Raw genomic sequence first — 24,054 nt, 5'->3', positions numbered from 1 at the left:
GTAAAAGGAGACATTCAACCCTCTTCTTCCTCTGAATGTTGTCAGTTCAAAGTTTCTATTCCTGCATGTGATACCTGGCCTCTCAGCAGCCACTATTGCCATCAGGCGAGTTAACGTATGGCTAAAATTGCTATGTGGAGATTGGCACAGCTTAAATAGAGAAAGAACTGGATGAGCCAAGGAATTAACTAATTGGAGTACCCCTATGTTCAGACTTTTTTATATGTGATATTACATTTTCCTTACTGGTTAAGCTATTTCACTTATTCTGGGTTTTTGCTACTGAATGCTGAAAACACCTTAATTGATTTAAAAAAAAAAGTCTGTTTCAGACTTTTTTAGTTGCCTAATGGATATCTATTCCCCCATTCCTTTCTGTCTTTCTAGCTAACAGAACTCCAACTTCGTCTGGTGGCAATGTGTCCAACCCTAGGCAATGGATTTAGGTAGTAACCTAAGTTGATTGAGACAATCCTGTTTCCCAGTAGCCTGACCAAGTGTCTCAGTTTAACCAATAAAGCAAGATCAAGCCAGCTGGTGGGAGGTTAATTTCTGGGGACACTTTGCTTTCTTGATATAAAGTCCAGCTGAGGCCAGGGCTGACCCTTTCCCCATTTTTCCTTCCTCCAGTGCAAATAATAGCAGCCATTTTGTAACTCCGAGGGAAAAGTCAAGAAAATTATAGAGATGTCAACCTCGACATTACTCAATTACTGAGTGAACACCAGAAAACATCTATCATCTATGTTAAAAAAAAAAAAATCTCTATTTGTTTAAGTCAGTATTGGGTAATTTTAACTTAAAGCTAAACGGAGTCGAAAACAAGGACTATTAGATGTTAAAATCAGATGACATTCTTCTGTTGCGACTTGAGTAACTTTATCTCAATGTAAAAAACACTTTAATCTATCATAACATTTGGTGCTCAAAACATTCCTGTTTTTATCTAGGATAAGTGTTATTATTTCTATTTTCTAACAAGAAAACCAAGGTACAGGGAAATTTACTTTCCCAAGACACAACTCAAGATAAAGATGGAGCTAAAGTCAAAGTCATTTTCATCAACACCACTCTGTAATCTTATTTAGTAATCTCTAAAAAATAACACTTTTTCCTACATTGCTTTTTTTCCCCTACACTGGCTTTAGTTCTTTCTTTTAAGAGCAAGTGTTTTTATTTTACCATTTAAAGCAACTAAAAACTAATCTTTTTTGAATAGAAATATAACAAATTTTGTTCTTTATCAGAGAAACACAATCCTTACTAAGATTTTTCAGTTATGCCTAATAATTTCTAATTCACTTCATCTAAAAAAGTTTATTATGAAACAATCTGGATCAGGGAGGGGAATGAGAATCTTGTACCTCATTGCCTCTATGTGATCTACATAGATTACCATTTTGTATATACGAAATAGAGGTTACCTGGGAGTGAGGTAACAAATATAAATGTTATTAATTTAACTCATCTTGTGAATGACAACTGCTAAAACAACACAGATGCTAAAATAAAGGTGTTTTATGAAATAACACGTTATTTCATTTCAAAAGTGGCTTTTTGTGAGAAGGTTTTGTATTCTGAGCATGGTAATAAGTGTATCATACCTAAGACAAAATACAAAGAAGCTACAAAATTCATTATTATGTTTATGCTTTAAAGTGAAAATATCAAAAGATTTATGCTGTTTATCATCTTTTTTCTTAGATATTAATCCATATCACTGTGAACAAAACACGAAAAAGCAATCTGTAAAACCATAAATTTCACATGATAAAGATGTCCAGTAAGTTCTATCTAAAATCCTTTTGAAAATTAGCACTTTCTTTTCAGTTTAAAATATTTTTCTAATTAAACCATACAGGAAAAAGCTCATGTGCAAATATAGTCCATCTGATCCTAAGAGTTAGCACAATAACTTGCTGTTTGAGAGTTCGTTCCAAGCTATGACCACACCAGAGTAAAATTACAGTAAGGGCCATAAATAAAACAGAGTACTCAATGAAGATGTTTTAGTATTCAGAACACATAACTGCCATTTATATTTTAACAACGATGATTTTAAAAATTATTTCCATTTATTCCTTATTGTATTTTAAAGGAGAAAGGAAATTTAAACCAAGTCTTAAGTACATAATTACCCTGTGCCTTAGGCAATAGTTCAGGTACTTTATTTTACATTTTATCTCATTTAATCCTCACAAGACCTGACACTACATAGTATAATGCCAATGTTATGCATAGGTTCAGAGAGACTGAGATTTTACAAATAAATACTTGAAAATATTTCTATCACAGTCAAGTTCAAAAATTATTTGGGATACTTGTTCTTTGCCTATTTACTTAAAAATTATGCTGTGATACGAGGCTTAACTGCTCAAAGAGGCACATGAGTTGAAAGCAGTTGTAAGGAAAAAAAATGTTTTTTTATATACAGAAATAAAGTATTTAAAAAGATAAGACTGCTGAAATGAACAATGGTTTACCTTGAACATGAGAAATGATAAACAGATAGGCTCCCAACAATCTGATGTAAATATACAGCTGAGTCATTGTTCAATTTTAACGTTTCCTGTACACTGTCACCTTTAATAACCAGTCTTGTTATGTCACTAATTTAAATGCCTTATATTGAACGAGATTTTCTTGTAAAAGGTCTCAATGACTTTATAATGATTCCAAGTTCCACTGCTTTCTCCTGACTCCTGAAAGATAAAAATATGAAAAGGGTAATGAATATGACTGAATTCTGAGAAGTTTTCAAAAACAAAGAGAAAAACAAATGCCCAAACATAACTTTAAAACAATGAAATAAATTTTTGAAGATTAAAGCTATCTGTTTTTTAAAAGGCACTGTAACACAAAAGCTTAAATATTCTTTTAAAGATTTTATTTATTTATTTTTAGAGACAGGGGAAGGGAGAGAGAAAGACAGGGAGAGAAACATCAATGCATGAGAGATACAACAATTGGTTGCCTCTCGCACACCCCCAACTGGGGACCTAGCCCACAACCAGGCATATGCCCTGACTGGGAATTGAACAGGCAACCGCTCAGTCTGCAGGCTGGTGTTCAATCCACTAAGCCACACCAAACAGGGCAAAAGCTTAAATAATTTAGTAAAGGGTAATCGCCTCCCCTGAACTTAGATTAACCATATGTAAAATAAGATAAATATACTAAATAATTTCAATAGTCTTTTCTGGCTGCACTAAAATAATTATTTTGTAACTACTAAGAAACTTTCTAAATATATTAATAAAACAGGAAAAGTTCAATTGAAAATACTACACTATTCATTAACAATCTTTCCAATCCTAGATGTGATAAAAATGTCTTGAATCTTTCTAATAAGTAATTTATTATATAGGTAGAAGAGAAAGCCTACCTAGAAAATCACACATTTAAGTATGCCATGTCCATTATCATTAAAACAAAATCAATAGAAATGTACCTTAAAAAATTATTTTCCCAAAATACTGCAAATCTGACTTTATTGGAATAAAATTGAACTTTTAATATGGATGATGTGAAACAATCTCTCCAATTAAGGTTCAGCAATTATAAAAGTTAAACAGGTAACAGGAAAAAAAGGCTAGTTTGTATAAAGGTGAATTTAATTGTTTTATTCTTATCCTATTGGTTCAAGCAATTTGATTTTATTGACTTCAGCCTGAATTATTCATTAAAAAATAATTTTTATTTATTTTTAGAGAGAGGGAAAGGGAGGAAGAGAGAAGGAGAAAAATATCGATGTGTGGTTGCCTCTTGCACGCCTCAAACAGGGACGTGCCCTGACCAGGGGATTGAACCAGCAACCCTTCAGTTTGCAGGATGATGCCCAACCCACTGAGTCACGCCAGTCAGGGGCAGCCTGCATTATTCTTAAATGAAAAAGATTTTTATTTATGACACAATTAACCCTCGCATAATTTCTACCATAAATAACCTTAGCTTTCTATTTTACCTACCTAAAATTTTTTCACTTTTACTGCCTCTCCAGGCACTTACAATATTGAGGAAATAAAGGTTTACAGTGAGATGTCACTTACATTGTACATTTTATATATGAAATAATTCTAAAAATCTCTGCAATTTCTCACTTCTTTACTGTAAAGTTAATTTGCTTTCCATCTACATTGTGCTGAGAGAGTAAAATGTAAAGTCTAAAATAATTACAAAATAACACCTGCAATGTGACAACACCATTTCTTGGGAAAATTTGATGTTATAAAATTATGATTCTAGGCATACTTGTTCCAGGTTCCAAATTCAGAAGTTTCCAGTATATTTCCAATCGTGTTGTCTCTCTCTTTATTTCTGTTTGCCTTTTAAATATCTCTACTAGGATTATACTCCACTTGTCTAAATTAAACTCACAACTTTCCTTTAGACCTGTCTCCTCCTCCTTCCACTTGCTATCAGTGAAGGGTGAAGCTCTCTGTCTAGTCACCCATACCAAAAACCCTGGCATCGTTTCTGCCTCCCTTACCAGCTCTAGCACTCACCCCCTCACAACACTTTCCTTATTTATTCATTCACTCACTTATTCACCAACAGCATTTTTGAGTACATAATTATCCATAAGTGTAAGGTCCTAAAAAAATAAATATGAGCATGACACTGATTGCTATGACTGAGACCATCTTTCAGTGTCAGTTTCTTCATCAATTTATTTAAACTGAAAATGCAGTCTTGTCTCATAAGAGGTACAACCAAGGCATCTTGTAGGGTGGTCAATGAGGCTCTTAGCACTTGCCACATTCACAGCCCCTTTCAGAGCAAAGGTAGTATGTATGATTCCTTCCATATAAACATCTGTGACTCTGCTAATCTGGGTACAATTCAAATCCTGGATCTGCCTTAAAGAAGAAACCTAACCTCTTTGGATGAGTCTCCTCATCTGCAAAACTGGAATTACATTATTAACAAACAATTATTTTCAAAACTAAATGAGATGATAGTGAACACATATTCACAGCACCATTATAAATGCTTTAAATATATTTATCAATTCATTACAACTACCATATAAGATAGGTACAATTATTATTTAATTTTATAGATGAGGAAATTAAGGTAAGTAAAGTGTAAGAAATTTATCAAAGATCACACAGCTGGTAAGTGGCAGGGCTATAATTCTAATCAAGAAGATCTGATTCCAGAGTCCAGGTGTTAACTGCTACCCTATACTGACTGCCTGCTGGATATTTTATGTACATAATATAATGTAAACTACACATTATAAAGTATTTTGGAGGGTGGTACAGAGTAGGTGCTTATTATAAATTTCCTCATCGCATATATGTTTATAACATACTTGCCAACAGGAAGTAACAGGTGCTGTCCATGACAATCCAATCTGCAAGAAAATTCTATAGACTAAAAAACTATAATAACTTACGTGGAGAACAGATACCAGCCAAGCAAAGACTAAACGTGAAATGGATTCAAATGCCTCATTTGTAATCCAACAATGAAAATTCCTAATCTTTAAAAGAAAAACGTTATGATTACAAGCTCACTATGCAGCGCTTAAACAATTGCTAATATCTAGCGAAGCTGTCATTCAGAAAAGAAGGGCAGAGAAAGTAAAACTGAAGGAGTTCATCAGATCCAAACCACTGTTATATGAAATGTTAAAGGTATTTGCTTAGGAGAAAGAGGATCAAAACTATGAACATTAAAATGAAAACTGTATCTATCACAACAACCAACAACATAAGCTAGGGAATTGAAACAAAGGCAAACCAAGTAGGAGAGAATGGGAAAAGAATTATAGGTATGAGGAACATTTTGGGGGGAGGTCAGTGGGGAGAGGGAAAGGGGGAAAGGGAGGGAGATGATGCCGGGATTAAGAAGCATAGTAGGAGGGAGTGGAACAGACTGGAAGATGTTGAGAAGAATTTATATGCACAACCAATGGGCATGGACTGGGGGGGGTGGCAACAGGAGGGAAAGGGGTCACTGGGTGGAGGGGAACAAAGGGAAAAGAAACTGGGACAACTGTAACAGCATAATCAATAAAGCATATTAAAAAAATTGCTAAGATGTGAGGCAATCTTATCAAGCACTGATTAAAACACACTGCTATAATCAAAGAGGGTAAGTAACCACCTACTTTTATTCTACCTGGTCATGCCTCTTAAAAACTTTAGAAAAGAATGACAGAATGCAAAGGAAAGAGAAATGACTACACTTGAAATACAATGGAAAGGACAGGAGGTCTTTGCTCACGGAGTATCAAAGGAACAAAGTGTGACTGCACCTTTGTCAAGGTCATGACAGGCATGATGGAAATGAGACTAGACTAATTAAATGATTCATCAGATCCTTCCAACTCTGAAATCCTGCATGAATAGTATTCTTGCCATTGAATGTTAATTTATTAAAGTGCCTATTATATGAATGATTCTGTATTATACACTGAGAATATAGTGACGAGAGCAAAACAAATCCAGCTTTCATAGAGTTCATAGTCATTAAACAAAGACAATTAAGATATTCAGACATCAAACAGGACAATACAAATGATACTGATAACTTGTGATACATGCAAAGAAAGAGAAGTGCCAGGTCCTGGAGACATGAGGTAGTGAGTGATCTAATCTAAGCTGGACAGAGGTCAAGAGAAGTGATACTGAAAAGTGACATTTAAGTTGAGATCTGGAGAATAAAAGAGTTAGCCAGGTAAAAACAAAAGTGGGGTAGGGTTTAGGTATAAGGAACAACCAGTGCAAAGAACTTGAGGCAGGGAGAGAAAAGAACAATGTTTCGGAAATGTTCAGAATTAAGGGGTAGTGTGGTGGGAGATGAGGTTGAAGAGACAATAAACAAGAACCAGGACAGGCAAGATCATAGGAAGGAGTTGGAATTTAAATCTAAGTGAGATAGGAAGGCAATTATCTGGTTTCTATGTCATAGACTGGAAAGGACAAAAGCAGAAGCAAACAGACCAGTGAGACGGATACCGTAGTTTATTAGGGTAGTAGTGATACAGTGGCTGAATTCAAGATATTCCGTATTTCAAAAACAGACTCAATAGGATTTGGTAACGGATTAGATGTGGGGAAGTGAAGGGGTCCAAGAAGATCCTTACATTTCTGGCATGAGTAAATAACGGTAGTGGAGACAAGTGGGTTTTTAAGGGAATGAGAAGAGATCAAGGGTTCAATTTTAGACCAAAGGGAATGTCTTAAGGAGCATTTGGTTCTGAACCTTAAAGAAAACATTTGGAACTGAAGATATAAAACTGTTATGTCAACAATATAGATATTTAAAAGCTATGACTCTGAATGAGATGGCCTTCTAAGAACAAAGAAGAGGGCCCGAGAACACCAGTGTTCATTTAAAAAACAAATTAATAGAAACATTAACACCACATATATTTGGCATTCATTGATAAAATAAATTCATTATCGAGGATCCATCATGAACAATATTAATATAGTTTATATTACCACAATTGAATACAAACTACAGTTCACAAGTGATTATTTTTTTCAGTTAAAAAAATCTACTGAAAAATCATCGGATGATCTAAAATGTCCACAAATGCTGATACTACAGTCAAAAGGAGGAAGTTAATAATTCCCTCCCACGAATTCCCACTTCTAACAAATAAAATGGGAACAACAGAATGTAACTTCTGAGACTAGATCCTAGAAGGCAATTCACATTGCTCCTTGAAATACTCTGAGGGAAGCCAGCTTACATGTCATAAGGACACCCAAGCAGCTTCACAGAGAGGCTCATATGGCAAAAAAAACCTCAGGCCTCATGCCAACAGCCATGTGAGTTAGTCACCTTGGTCATGGATGGATCCATCAGCACGAAGGAAGCTTTCAGGTGACTGCGGCTTCACAGACATCTAAACCGCAATTTATTATTACCCTAAACTAGAAACATCCAGCTAAGCCATGGTGGATTCCTTGATCTTCAGAAAGCTTTGGTTGTTTTAAGCTGCTAAATTTTGGAGTAATGTTGGGCAGCAATAGGTAGTTTCTAGAATACAGACATTATGAAAAATTTGCTGAAATAATAAAAGCCGAATTACTGTAAGTTACTGCATAGTTAACAAAAGACAGAAGTCTAGAAACCATAGTCATCAGAATATAACAATAAAAGTGTAAGATAAGTAGTCAAAAAGAACTGGATAATTAAAGTGACATATTTCTTTCAAAGGAGTAACCAAAATTATGCTCTTTGTTTTAAAATTATATCAACAAAGCTCATTAAAATTAAAAAAAAACCTTTTTTATTGTTTTATTATAATATTGGTTAATAAAATTATATGATTTCAGGGGTAGAGTTCTATAATTATCTGTATATATAATGTATTGTATGTTAACCACCCCAAGTCAAGTCTCCTCCCATCACCATTTATGACCCCCCTTTACCTCTCCTACCTCTTGTTTCTATAAATTTTTTTTTTAATTGATAGAGGTGCTTCATCTTTTCCCCCTTTTCACCCAGGACCCCTACCACTCACTTTAACAGCTGTCAGCCTGCTCTCTATATCTATGACTGTTCCTATTTTCTTTGTTAGTTTATTTTGTTCATTAGATTCCACATATATGTGAAATCATATGGTATTTGTCTTTCTCTTCCTTATTTCACTTAAAATAATACTCTACAGATCCACCCATGCTGTTGCAAAAGCCTAGATTTCCTTTTTTCTTTCCTGTCCTTTTTTTTCTTTCTTCTTTTTTTTTTTTTTATTGCCAAGAATTTATTACATTGGGTAAATGTACCACAACTTTTTTACCCACTCATCTACTGATGGGGACTAGGCTGCTTCCAAATCTTGGTTATAATAAATAACGCTGCAATGAACATGAAAGTATATATATTCTTTCAAATTAGTATTTCATGTTTCTTTGGATATATTCCCATAAATGAAATCACTGGGTCATAAGGCAGTTCTATTTTGAAATAGTTTGAGGACTGATGTTAGTTCTTCTTTGAATGCTCGGTAAAATTCACCTGTGAGGTCATCTGGTCAGGACTTTTATTTGCTGGGAGCTTTTTAGTTGCTATCAAGTCTGTTCACGTTTTCTGATTCTTCCGTATTCAGTTTTGGAGGACTGTATGTTTCTGGGAATTTGTCCATTTCACCGAGGTTCTCCAATTTGTTGGGAAATAGTTATTCATATCCTTTTCTTACAATTCTTTGTATTTCTGTGATGTATGTAGTTATTTTGCCTCTTTCATTTCTGATTTCTTTGGGTTCTCTCTCTTTGCTTCTTGATGTATTTGGTTAAAGGTTCATCAATCTTGTTTATCTTTTGAAAGAACCACCTCCTAGCTTCATTGATCTTTTGAATTGTTTTTTAGTCTCTATGTCATTTATTTCCCTTCTAATCCTTATTATTTCCTTCATTCTAGTTACTCAGGGTCTTTCTTGTTCTTTTTCTAGTTCTTTTATGCATGGGGATGGATTGTTTAAGATTTTTCCTTCTTCTTGAGGTAGGCCTGTAATGCCATGAAGTTAAGTTTCCTCTCATGACTACTTTTGTTGTGTCCCATAGATTTTCTGGTTGCTGTGTGTTGATTTTCATTTGTTTCCAGGTAATTTTTTATTTCTTCCTTTGATCTCATTGATCACCCATTCATTGTTTCATAACATACTGTTTAGCCTTGTGATTGTTTTAAAATTTATTTTAAGTATATTTAATTGATTATGCTGTTAGAGGTGTCCCAATTTTTACCCCCTTTCCCCAATCTGCTCGGTACCTGCCCTTCTCTTCAGCAATTTGGGGTTTTGTTTGGGCCATATTTCTTTGCCTCCTCAATTTGGCAGCCTCCCTGTGTTTGTTTTGTGTATTAGGTAGAACTGTTTTTACTCCCTGTCTTAGTAGTGTGGCCTGTGTAGCAAAGGTATCTGTAAATTATGTGGGGCGGAGCCTTAGGTAATTGCTAGGGTGGGGCCACCTGCTTCATTGCTTTGTGACTCCGTTGTGGTGGGGGCTTGGAGAGTAGACAATGCTGCTGCCTGGCTCCTGTTGATTTGCCCGGCACTCACCCTGTTGTCCCAGTCCCTTTACCCACTTCCCATATGCCAATGGCGCCCTTCCAGTTGCTGCCCTGGGGTTTGCGAATGTTCTAAGACCATGTGGACCCTTTAAGTGGCAAATATCTGGCAGTTTTCCCACCACTCTGTATGGATCCTTTAACCAGCAAAAATTTGTCAATTTCTTCCATCGCCCCAACCCCACTGGTTTTTACAGAGATAACTGGGGTTAATCTTCCAGATGCTGGAACCGTGGGATGTAGTCTGGCCCTGGGCTGGGATTGTTTGCTCCCAAGGTATCGCTTTGAACTTTTATCCACCACACATGAATGTGGGACTGTCCATTCCACCACTACTGCTTGTACAAGGCATACCACTTCTCCACCCTGTCTCTGCAACTCCACCCACCCTACCTGTCTGGATGAATGTGGCTTCTCTAAAACCTTGGTTATCACACTTCCATATAACTCAATTTTCGGAAGGTCCTGGTTATTTGTATTTGAAATACGGTTAATTTCTTCTGTGGTTGTATAAGGAGGCAAAGCGTGTCTATCTACGCCTTTATCTTGACTGCATTCTCTGTTTGAATGTTTTTGTTTTTACTGTAGTCGATGCCTAGTCTCATGCCACCGTGAGCCAAGATGTCGTCGTCGTCGGCAGCCGTCCGTCTCGAGAGACGATGGTGTAGCTTCTTAAGAGTCTATCTGCACAGCCGAGAATGGCTGTGCAGTCCGACTCGGGAGTGACACGGTATCTTTCTCCTCCCGTGTTGAATCGACATCTTGCGATGACGCTGGAGTGTCCTCTCCAGTGAAGCTGAAGCTACAGAGCCTGGGCAGGGTGATATGGAGGGTCTGCTGTTGCCCATGCAGCAGACCCCCCCTCTCTTCGCAGCTGAGGGATCCAAGGGAAAGACGGAGTCAATACAGCTTGGCTTCAGGTGCGCCGCAGGAGTTGCCGGTGTTGACTACAACGTCAAACCGCCTTAGGGACTCCGGCTCCGGATTTTCTGTCGGGGTTTACTCCCTTAGCCTTTCCCCTGAAGAGGTATGCCGCAAGGCAGCAGAGGTTTTTTGGAGTCAGAGTTTTCCTTCTCTGATGTGCCCTGACTGGAAGATCGAACCAGCGACACTTAGCTCGCAGGCCGACGCTCAATCCACTGAGCCAAACCAGCCAGGGCTAGAGCCAAGATGATGCATATGCTTTCAATATCCTTAAATGTACCGACACGTGTTTTGTTTTCTAACATGGGTTTTTAACCTAAAAAACGTACCATGTGCACTTGAAAACAATGTATAATGTATATGCAGCTGGTGTAGAGTGAAATGCTCTAAAGATAACAATCAAATCCATCTTGTCTAGTGTGTGATTTAAGGCCACTACTTCCTTGTTGATTATTATCTGTCTGAAAGATATATCCATTGATGGTAATGAGGTGTTGAAGTCCCTGACTATAACTGTATTACTGTTGATCTCTTTCTTTTATGTCCATCAAGATTTGCTTTATATAAGAATGAAAGAAATTATCAAGATCAGAGCAGAATTAAATGACATAGAGACTAAACAAACAATTTTAAAAATCAACAAAAGTAGGAGCTGGTTCTTCGAAAGATAAAATCGACAACCCTTTAACCACGCTCATCAACAAAAAAAGAGACAACCTAAATAAATAAAATCAAAAATGAAATCAAAACCGATACAAAAGTACAAAGGATTGTAAGAAATTAGTACGAACTGTATCACAAGAAATTTGACAACCTAGATGAAATGGATAAATTTCTGGAAACATATAATCCTCCAAAACTGAATCAAAAAGAAGCAGAAAGCCTGAACAGACCAATAACAACTAGTGAAATTGAAGCAGCAATCAAAAAACTCCCGGCACACAAAAGCCCTGGACCGGATGGCTTCACAGGTGAATACTACAAAACATTTATGGAAGAATTAACTCCTATCCTTCTCAGACTATTCCAAAAGATACAAGAAGAGGGAAGACTCCAAAAATCTTTCTATGAAGCCAGTATTATTCTAATTCCGAAACCAGGTCAAGACACAACAAAGAAAGGAAACTACAGGCCAATATTGCTGATGAACATAGATGCTAAAATACTAAACTAAATATTGGCAAACCAGATCCAGCAACACATTAGAAAGATTATATACCATGATCAACTGAGATTCATCCCAGGGATGCAAGTATGGTTTAATATTCGCAAATCAATAAACGTAATACACCACATAAACAAAATGAAAGGCAAAAACCACATGACCTTATCCATAGATGCTGAAAAAAGCATTTGATAAAGTACAACACCCATTTATGATGAAAACTCTCAGCAAAATGGGAATAGAGGGAGCAAACCTCAACAAAATGAAGGCCATATACGAGAAACCTGAAGTCAACATCACACACTCAATGGGCAAAAACTGAGAGAATTCCCCCTGAGGTCAGGAACAGGACAAGGATGTCCACTCTCTCCACTCTTATTCAACATAGTCTTGGAAGTTCTAGCCACAGCAATCAGACAAGAAAGAGAAATAAAAGGCATCCAACTTGGAACAGAGGAAGTAAAACTGTCATTATTTGCAGACAACATGATTGTTTACATAGAAAATCCTACAAACTCCATGAAAAAACTATTTGACCTAATAAGTGAATTTGGCAAAATAGCAAGATACAAAGTCAATATTCAGAAACTGAAGGCATTTCTGTACACCAACAATAAAATATCAGGGTGAGAAACTAGAAGAAGAATCCCATTTACCATAGTAACAAGAAAAATAAAGTACCTAGGAATAAACTTAGCCAAGGAGCTAAAAGACCTGTACTCAGAAAACTACATAACACTGAAGAAATAAATTAAGGAAGATACAAATAAATGGAAGCATATACCACGTTCATGGATGGGAAGAATCAACATCATTAAAATGTCCATACTACCAATGCAATCCCTATTAAAATATCAATGACATATTTCACAGATCTAGAAAAATTATTTCAAAAATTTATATGGAACCAAAAAAGACCACGGATAGCCACAGCAATCTTGAGACAGAAGAACACAGTAGGAGGAATCACAATACCTGATATCAAACTGTACTACAAGGCCACGGTAATCAAAACAGTCTGGTACTGGCATAAGAACAGACATATAAGTCAATGGAACAGAATAGAGAGCCTTGAAATAAACCGAGGTCTATATGGTCAACTAATATTTGACAAAGGGGGAAGGAACATAAAATATAGTGAAAAGAGCCCCTTCAATAAATGGTGCTGGGAGAACTGAACAGGGACATGCAAAAAAAGGAAATTAGACCACCAACTTACACCATACACCAGAATAAACTCAAGATGGATCAAAGACTAAAATGGAAGCTGTGGTACCATAGAAGTCCTAGAGGAAAACATAGGCAGGAAAATTTCAGATATTCCGTGTAGCAACATTTTCAACAATACATTCTCCTAAGGCAAGGGAAATAAAGAAAAGAATAAACAAATGGAACTACATCAAACTAAAGAGTTTCTGCTCAGCAGAAGAAAACATCAGCAAGATGAAAGGGGAACCAACCATATGGGAAAACGTATTTGCCAATGATACCTTAGACAAGGGACTGATCTCCAAAATATATAAAGAGCTTATATGACTCAACACCAAGAAGACAGACGACCCAATTAAAAAATGGGCAAAGGGCCTGAACAAAGACTTCTCCAAAGAGGACATACAGAGGGTCCATAGACATATGAAAGAATACTCAACATCACTAGCCATCAGAGAGATGCAAATAAAAACCACAATGAGATACCACCTCACACCAATCAGAATGGCCATCATCAACAAATCAACAAACAACTTATCCTGGCAAGGATGTGGAGAAAAGGGAACCCTGGTGCACTGCTGGTGGGAATACAAACTGGTGCAGCCACTATGGAAAACAGTATGGAATTCTCCAAAAAACTAAAAATGGAACTGCCTTTTGAACCAGCAATTCCATTGCTAGGATTATATCTGAAGAATCCTGAAACACCAATTCCAAAGAACCTATGCACCCCTATGTTCATAGCAGCGCTATTTACAATAGCCAAGTGCTGTAAACAACCTAAGTGTCCATCTGTAGATGAGTGGATCAAAAAACTGTGGTACATTTACACAATGGAGTACTATGTAGCAGAAAGAAAAAGGGAACTTCTACCATTTGCAATAACATGGATGGAACTAGAGAGAATTACGCTTAGCGAAATAAGCCAGGCAACGAAAGATAAATACCTTATGCGATTACCTATTACAGGAGACTAATGAACAACACAAACAAACGAGTAAAATTGAACCAGAGGTATGTAAACAAGGAGTAGACTAACAGTGACAAGGGGCGAGGGGGGAGGGAGAGAAGAGGGTAAGAAGGGATAGGTCTAGTCAAAGAACATGTACACAGTACCCATGGACATGGACAACTGGGTGGGGACTGACTATGGGAGAATGGGTGGGCAGTGTGAGGGGAAGCAACAGGGAAAAATGTGGGACAACTGTAATAGAAAAACAAACAAAAAATTTTTAGTGGGGAAAAAATGAAAATATGAAGAATGGAAATGCCAATTCAGTGAATATCAGAAGGACAAAGATTTTCCTTCACGTTGTATATTTTTCTCCCTATCTGATCCCTCCAGAGTTTGGCATTCTAAAGAAGTAATGACATAAGTTTCCTTGCATAAAACTAATAAGACCAGTTGTTAATAGAGGTTTGTTTTTTTGTTTTTTGACCAAGACTTTGGAATGTCATGCCTAAAGGAGACGTCCTTGGGCTCTGGTTGTTACCAAAAAGCCCTGAGGAACTGGGAATGACTTTCGAAGGTAATAAAAGCCCATGAGATAAAAGGCCTGGTACCGTGGTTGGTTGTGCGGTCCACAGCAATCTTTCCAGCGAAGGAATGAAGGTTGTTTTCCTGAAAGATGGCTAGAAGGGACCTTAAGGCACAATGGAAAACCAGAAGGATTTGGAAAAGACAGGTGTGTACAGGCAAGGCTGAATGCCAGGTATGTGGCTCAGCTTCTATGCCCTGAAGGGCAGACTGAAGGTCACCCTAAATGTTCCTTACGTAAGCTCCAGCAAAGCAGAACTAAAGATCATAAGTGATCATTTGCTGCTCTTGTTGTGTTTATGCAAATGAACAGGATAAATTAAAAATGGACTTAATGCAGTCCCTTTAATGACAAGGAGCACAATCTTAGTGAGAAAAATCATTATTCAAGGAAAATCACAATGATCAGTGGTAGACTATAAAGTAGTGCAGCTAACCATCTTTAAAGTTTCTTTTTATTTAAAATATGTTTTCACTTGAAAGTTAAACTATGTCTGTGGTATCATCCAAGATATTTAATTTACAGGCAAGAGAATGTCAAATACCTTGCAACTGGGTGTCTTTCCAATAAGAGAGTCTTACAGATTTAGAGACTTGTTTGTGGGTTATGTTACATAAATTAACATGTGTTTTCTGTTTTCAAAGGGTTACATAAGCCTATGTTCTCATTACCTTAGTGACTGTCTGTACGTATAGGCCTCACTTAATCCTGTCTGCAGCGCTGCCTCCTGAGACTCAATGGTTTGGCTGAACTAAGTGGCTGGGTTGATGAAGAATAGGGTGGTCTGTGGGCTTCACTTTAAAACTGGTTCCTCTTTTCTATCCTAATGGCTTGGACCGAAAGGGTCCAGAGGTCAGAGAGGGGGGGAAACCTAAAATATTTCCCTCAGCCCAAACTAAGTATAATGGGCTAAAGGGTTTTGGACAGGTGAGATGTGTCTGGCACACCTTCCTCCAAAGAAGCCCCCTCCCCTTTTTCCCCCCAATGTGGGACATTGAAAAATTAATCCCTGCCTTTTGTCATCTAGTAGTTATGGATTGAATGATGTCTTTTAACCCTGTTGCCAAATCTGTTGCCCCCAGAATACAAAAAGGATGCCAGCCTGTTAAACCAAGCACGCCATTGTCCGGGGACAGCCAACTGACGTGGAGTCTGCACGATCCTTCCCCATGTGGGAAGGCCACCCTCCCCTCCACATCCCCCACTCTTATTAGGGATTTCTGGACCCAAGTGTAGGTAGGACGACGACCATGTCCAGCTTGAAGCAGTTAGAGGAGCTTGAGACCTTTGCCCATTGTCCTTTATAAGATTATAAAGGGTCTTAATATCTGAGAGGGAGGGATTGTTAATTTTTATTGTTAAAATAATTAATCATTTATTTATTAAAAAGAAGAAGAAGAAGAATATATGAAAGGGTGAAGCGGGAGATCTTATATGTACGAACCATGGGCATGGATTTGGTGGAAGATAGCTGGGGGAGGAGGGCTGCTGAATGGAGGGGAGCAAAGGGGAAAAAGTTGGAACTATTGTAACAATATAACCAATAAAATATAATTTAAAAAAAAAATGGATGAAGGACCCGAATAGACACTTCTCCAAAGAGGACATACAATAGCCAATAGATATATGAAAAGATGCTCAAACTTCCGGACAAGATGAAGGCGTAGACAAACATGCTGCTTCTCTTTCCACAACTAAGCAGGAATACAACTACCTCAAAACTAGAAACAACCAGAAGTTCCAGAAAATCAAACTGCATGCAAATCCAGCAAAGATATAAAGAAGAAATACTCAACCAGACAGGTAGGAGGGGCAGAGTCAGGGCGGAGAGGACATGGGGTGGTGGTGGCAGCAGCGGCAGGCTGGTGGAAAGCACAGTTACACGTTTTAAAAAGTCAGGAGGGACACCTGGGGAGCGTACCCAGCTCCTCACCAGACTGCACACTTCACCGTCCCATAACTGCGGAAAATCAAGACTCTTTGCTTCTGACTGCGCAAACCAGTGGGGGTTGGGGCGGAGGCAGAGTCCGCTTGTTTAAAGGGCCCCACAGTCCTAGAATGTGCGCAGACTCATCCACCCTCGGAATGACAGAAAGGGCAACAGCTAGAGGCGCCAGTCCATGCGGAAGTGGGAGAGGTGCCTGGAAAAGGGGCAAGTGCTGGGCAAGCAGCATTGTTCCTTCTCAGACCCCTTCCCCACATACAGCACCACAATGTGGTGAAATAGGTCACCCTGTACTGATGAATCCTTAAGGTTCTGCCCCTTACACCGTAACAGGAATGACAGCTCTATCTAAGACACAGAGGCAAACACAGACAGGAGACTTCCAGCCAAAATGGAGGCCTAGACTGACATGTTCCGTCTCCCTCCACAACTAAAAAGGCATACAACTATAGCAAAACCAGAAATAACCAGAAGTTCCAGAAAATAAATGGAAGTCCAACATTTGAAGTTATAAAGAAGTGGTGCTCGTCCGAATGGGTAGGAGGTGCGAAGCTGGGGCGGAGAGGTCGAGGTGTGCTGGCAGCAGCAGCAGTGATGGCTGTGGGACGGCGGTAAGCACAGATACCCGTATTTAAGGGGAGGCAAGAAGTGCCTGGGGTGCACCCCCCGGCTGCAGACTAGACCTGTCACCTTGCGATTCCAACACCGGGGAAGGCAGACCCCCATTGTCATAGACTGTGAGGCCCAGATGGGGTGGGGACAGAGGAGGAGACTCCCGATCTCTTAGCAGAATGTGAATGGCAGGGATCCATCTTGGACTCCCACACTCACAGAAAATCCCATGATGTGGTGAGAAGGGTGGCCCGGATGTGAGAGTGCATGAGGCTCCACCCCACTGTAGCGTAGGAGGTGTGACAGCCCCGCCCAGGAAGCAAAGGTAAACACAAAACTGGCAGGATGGCACAGATTATGACAGAGATCCCAATCACGCAGCTGACCAGACAGCAAATATCTAATCTAACGGCTCAGCAAATATCTAATCTAACTGCTCAGCAGATAGGAAATCTTTCTGAGGCTCAATTCAGAGCTTTGGTTATAAAAATGCTTACAGACCCAACAACAGATCTTAAACAAGACAGGGAAGGAATGAAGGCTAGTCATGCTGAAATGAACAGAAACACATAAGAAACTAGTGGTGAGGGAAAGAAAACCAGGGATCAAATCAACAAATCGGAACATAGGGAAGGAACAGTCAACCAGTGCAGAAAGAGGAAACAAGAAATGAGCAAAATGAGGAGAGGCTCAGAAACTTATTGGACAGGTATAAGTGGGCCAACATCTGAATCATAGGGTTGCCAGAAGGTGAAGAACTGGAAATGGAAAAATTATGTGAAAAAATAATGAAGCAGAACTTCCCTAACTTGGGGAAGAAAATAGACTTACAGATCCAGGAAGCACAGAGAGTTCCAGAAAAACTGGACCCAGGGAAAACCACACCAAGACCTATTATAACCAAAATGTCAAAATTTTAGGATAAAGAGAGAATCCTAAAAGCAGCAAGAGAGAAGAAAAGAATTATGTACAAAGGGGTCCCAATTAGACTATCAGCTGATTTCTCAAAGGAGACTCTGCAGGCAAGAAGGGACTGGCAAAGAAATATTCAAAGTAATGAAAATCAAAAACTACAGCCATGATTACTCTATCCAGCGAAGCTGTCATTCAGAATAGAAGGGCAGAGAAAGTGCATCCAGGACAAAGTGAAACTGAAGGAGTTAATCAAATTCAAACCACTGTTATATGAAAAGTTAAAGGGACTTGTTTAGGAGAAGGGGGATCAAAACTATGAACATTAAAATGAAAACTGTTATCACAAAAACCAACAGCAGAAGCTAGGGAATCTAAACAAAGGCAAACTAAGTAGGCAACGAGAGTGGAAAAAGAATTATAGGTATAGGGAACATATTGCGGGGAGGTCATGGGGAGGGGGAAGGGGGGAAAGGGAGGGAGATGATGCAGGGATTAAGAAGCATAGTAGGAGGGAGTGGAGTAGACTGGAAGATGTTGAGAACAACTATATGCACAATCAATGGGCATGGACTAAGTGGGGGGGGGGGGCAAATGGAAGGAGGGGGAATCCCTGATTGGAGAGGAGCAGAGAGAAAAGAAACTGGGACAACTGTAACAGTATAATCAATAAAACATGTTTAATAAAAAAAAAGGTAGCTCAAATAATATAAAAATGGACTTAATGTGACCAGCAGCTATATAATTGGTTACTGTACTTCTGGTCTTTCTCTTCTCAACTCCCAAATCCTCTAGGCTCAGAGTCTCTACCACCTCAGTCAACTGCCTCTCTACTCTTTCAGTTTTCCAGGCCTAAAATCTTGTAGTCATTCTTAACTACCCCCTCCTTCCTTCTCATATTCCATATCCTTTCTTCCAGCAAATCCTGTTGATTCTATCTCCAAAATATATCCAGAACCCATGCACTTCTCACTTCCTCCAAGTGCTATCTCTCTGGTCCAAGCCACTAACAACTTTTGCCTGGATTATTGAAACGGCCTCCTAACTGGTTTCCCTGCTTCTACCCTTATCCACCTATAGCATATTCTCACCATAGCAGCCAAAGTGATAATAAAAAGCACCTTAGAGCACATCACTCTTCTGTTCAAAACCCTACCATGACTCTATAATATCCCACAAGCCTTCAATTACTCCACTCCAGCCACACTGGCCTCCTTACTTCTTAAACATGCCAGGTACAGCCCTTCTACAGGACCTTTGCATTTGTGGGTCTCTCTGCCTGTAACATTTCTCCCCAAGATTTCTCTATGACTTGAAACCATATCTCTTCCAAGGGGTTACTCAAATATCCCTTTTCATATTTCCAGTGTTCCCACCCACCTTTTAAAATAGTAATAATACCATCCCCATCCGTACCATTCCTATCCTCCTTCCCTGATATTTTTCCTCTTCAGCATTTGTCATACTGTAATTCGATACCTAATTTACTATTTATTTTGTTTATTGCCTGCCATCTGCTCCATAGGGCAAAGGTATTAGTCTTTTTCACTCTGTATTTCTAGCACCTATATAGTGCTTGGCACATAACTGATACTAAATAAATATTTGCTGAGGGACTGACTGAATATAGCAGAAGGAATTAAAATGGTATACCAATTCCTTTTCCTTTCATATACAAACAAATCTTTTCCAGAAAGACTGCTATGGATAAACTATTCCATTTCCTTATCTCAACGTAACTGAAATGATACAAAAACCACACTTCCTTTTGCTTTGAGCCCGGACTTATGTCAGACCCAGTGAGGAAAATTTTCCACTGTTTCACTGCACTCACTCAAGTTTGAGATATAAATTCAAAAGGCTTGTGTAAGTATCACTTCCCAAGATCAAAAATATTGCTTAAGGCAAACAAAGGCTTATACTCTTATAGTACCACACAGTTATAGCAAGTTAAATAATCACTGAAATAATCACAGACAAAAAGAAAATACAGTCAGTCCTTTCTTTGGTACAAGCAATGTGGTCTGAAAAAGGGAATTTCAAAGTAGCATTTAAACTCAACTGCAACCTTTCAGTAAGTAGACACAAGATTCAACAATAATTTTTAAAAAAGATTTTACTTATTTATTTTTAGAGAGAGGGGAAGGGAGGGAGCAAGGGAGAGAAATATAAATGTGTGGTTGCCTCTTGTGCGCCCCTAACTAGGGACCTGGCCTGCAACCCAGGCATGTGCCCTGACTGGGAATTGAACTGGCGACCTTTTTGTTTGCAGGTTGGCACTCAATCCACTGAGCCACACCAGCCAGGGCTCAATGGTAATTTTTTTAACATAAATTTTAAGTCACCAAAGGCCTGAATAAGACCAGAGGGCATAAAAATCAGATCATTAATCATTCTTACCTAACAAGCGTAAATGACAAACTATAGGAAACTAAACCTTGCAAACCTGTAGGCCTAAGAAAGAACACCCTCAAGATTACAAATTCCTGCTTATTAATGTGAAGCACCTGAAAATCCAGTAAGTTTTCCCTCTTGTGAGGAAACATCTAGATTTTTTTACTCAAGTGTCAGAACACTTCTTCAGGTTAAAACTTTCTAATTTAGAGTGTTTTCATGAAGTTTTGTGACATGGGATGGACTTGACATTCACTTGTTTACAATATACAGCATTGCTTTGTGTATTAAATTTTCTATAGATGTATAAAGTATGTGTATTTGTATTATTTTATTTTCCACTCAACACTGTGAGTTCCATGATGAATACATAGTTCCTTATAATTCATTTTCATTGTTATATAGTGCTTCATCCTAACAATAGCTTAAGCTGTATTTATCTATTCTCCTGTTGATAGACATTTCAGGTTGTTTTCCTGTTTTGGTATTATAAACAATGCTGTAATAAACTCAAATAGATGCTTTTATTGTTGTTTGGGCATATAAATCTGTAGTACAGATTCTCAAGTGGGATTCTGGGTTCAGAAGTAATTTTGGTAGATATTGGGATTATATCATTTTGCACTTCCAAATACACAACACTCACATAAGAACAATTTTTAAATATTCCTGAAGGACACAAGAATAAAATTTAACATATGTAAAGATGCATTAAATTATGTATAGAAAGCCTCAATATCAGGTATGTTAATTCTTCCCAAGACAATTACAAATTTAATGATACTTCTATCACATTAAAGTTCCCCGTTCTACAGTCAATTTTTCTGTTTTCATCACAAATGGGACAGAACTTCATCAAGTGCTTATTGATACAATCACAGATGTGATCCTCCTTCAATATCTTAATGGATACATTAATAATAATCCATGTTAAGAGCTTTCTTAAAGTGTAAACCACCTGTGGTGGTTTTTAAATATGTCCACAAATTTTTTAATATTCCCCTCTACAAGAGGTAGAACCTAACTACTTAAGTGTGGGCTAAACTGACTCACTTCTAACAAACAGAATCAAGTGAAAATGACAAAGTATGAATTCTGAGACTAGATCTTAAAAGGTAATGCAGCTACCTCTTTGCTCTCTTTCTTGGACCAATCACTGGGGAAATCCAGTTTTCATGATGTGATAAGATTCAGGAGACTGTGTGGAGGCCCATGGATGAGGAACTGAGGTTTCCTGTCAATATCCACACAAGTCTGCCATCTTGGAAGTGGATCCTACCCCAGCCAAGCTTTCAGATGACTACAGCCCCGGTTGACTTATTAACTGCAATTTCACAAGATATCCTGAGCCAAAACCACCCAGTATACTGCTCCTCAATTCCTGAACGTTAAAGTAAGTTTTGTTGATTCAAGTCGGTAACTTTTGGGTTAAATCATTATGCATTAATACAATTAACACTCTATACTGGGTTCCTGAAATAAATTTCAATTCGTCATTATTAAGTAATAAGGAATTTGTCTGGTCTCTGTCCCTGGTTCCTGGGAGGAAACCTCTAAATCCTTGGAATTTCTGGGTTAACAGGAATATCTTTGTTTTTCACAAGTCTCATTATGGGAGATCATACAGCCAATTCAATCATGCCTATACAACAAAACTTAAACAAAAACTCTGTACACCTGGCTTGGATAAGCTCCCAGTTTGGTAAACATGTTACAGAGTAGGGGTGTCCAAAAATCCCCAGAGCCTGCAGGTTGGGGGATGGGGAAAAGGAAACAGCTTTTAAGATGCCTTCACATGCCTGTGGCTAGTGGCTAGTATCTTTGTTACGCAAATGGCTTTGGTTCTTCCAAGACCCCAGCCAGATGGGAGGGGTTTTGGACCATGGGATGGTGCAGAAAGCATACAGGGCCTGCGTAGGGTTCTGTAAATGGTCAGAACTGGTTATGTTACAGAAACAGGGGAGTCCAAAAATCCCCAGACTTTGTGGCTGGGGGATGGGGAGAAGGAAGCAGCTTTTAGAATGCCTCCACATGCCTGAGGCTGGTGGCTAGTGTCTTTTTTATGCAAAGTGGCTTTAATGCATCCAAAGCCTCAGGTAGATGGGAGGGGTCTTGGACCAGGGGATGGTATGGAGAAAGCACACAGAGCCTTCGGAGGTTCTGTGAATGGTCAGAACTGGTTACCACACCCACTGCATCAGAGGTCTTAGTCAGGGATTTAAAAATAAGCGGCAGACATTTTAGCCTGGCTGACTGTGCGGATTTGACTGAGGCTGAGGCTGACTATGTGAATTTACCTGGGACTGACGATGCAGTTTTAAGGAAGGGACATACCTTGCTGCTTTGAAAAGGAACAGAGTGACCATGAGGATTACAAAAGGACTAACTATACAGTTTTCAAGGAGGCTGAGAATCCACGAGGTCTCCCCAATCAGAATTGAATGATTAGCAGCTACTGGTAAAGCTGAACTGTGTTTGGAAAGTAGGAAAAGGGTTTCTCTAACTTTTCTAAAACTAGCCTGGTCTGGTAGGGGGAAGCAAGGATATGTGTTTATGGGTGTTTTAAAGAACATAAAATCCGCAAATAACTAAATCTATATAACTGTTAAATAAACAATTCTTTTTTCTTTTCACTAAACTCTGGTATTGAGAGTTATAATTTGGCAGTGGGCAATCAGGCCCCTAACTAAACAGCCCGTGGGTTCTGTTTCAATTGGAGTAGCCCAGGGGTTCTGTAACAGTTACTGCGCCCACTGTGCCAGAGGAGGCCGCCGTCAGGGGTTTAAAAATAGGCAGCAGACATTTATTTTAGTTAAGTTCTCCATGCGGTTTTGAGAAGGGAGAATAATACCATGAGGCTTTGAAAGGGCAAAGGAAGAACCATGCGTGATCCAGTGCAACATGGCACATGTTTTCCTGGACAGTTATACAGAGGCTGATGATATCGTACCCCAGATCCTGAAGGAGACAGCTGACAGATAAGGGATTGGAAACTTCTGGGCATGTTTTTGGCTTCTAGCTTTTTGGGGAGCAAGGGAAGTGCTGGGTCCCGTGGGAAAACAGGGCTCTGAGCTGGTGCTCACTGTCCTCCCCAGGTTGGAATATTGTAAATAAAGATGTTTTCCTCAACACTAGTTGTTGGGTTTTACATCAAGGTGCCACGTGAAAGAACCCCCTTTCGCTCTGTAACAAACATATTGATGTGCTAGCAGGATGACAAACCTCGATTGCAGTGAACAGGGCATGGAAGCTCCCCTCTGAAACTCTCCTAGACCTCACTCGATGTATCTCTTTAATTTGGCTGATCCCAATCTGTATCCTCTACA

At 38.7% G+C, this 24,054-nt stretch overlaps 1 protein-coding gene across 3 annotated transcripts in view; it reads right to left on the bottom strand.

Moving 5' to 3' along the window:
* BMPR1A (bone morphogenetic protein receptor type 1A) overlaps positions 1–24,054 on the bottom strand; it is a 172,244-nt gene that overhangs the window by 50,096 nt on the left and 98,094 nt on the right. For all 3 annotated transcript variants that reach the window (XM_090278333.1, XM_090278335.1, XM_090278334.1), the window contains one exon: positions 2,484–2,702. In XM_090278333.1, the coding sequence (XP_090134459.1) occupies positions 2,484–2,550 (67 nt within the window). In that variant the 5' untranslated portion in view covers positions 2,551–2,702. The remainder of the gene's footprint in view (positions 1–2,483; positions 2,703–24,054) is intronic.

This window comes from Furipterus horrens, unplaced genomic scaffold (assembly GCF_987537825.1).
Source record: "Furipterus horrens unplaced genomic scaffold, mFurHor1.1.pri manual_scaffold_5, whole genome shotgun sequence".
Lineage (NCBI taxonomy): Eukaryota > Metazoa > Chordata > Mammalia > Chiroptera > Furipteridae > Furipterus > Furipterus horrens.
This window is presented reverse-complemented; position numbering and strand designations above follow the sequence as displayed.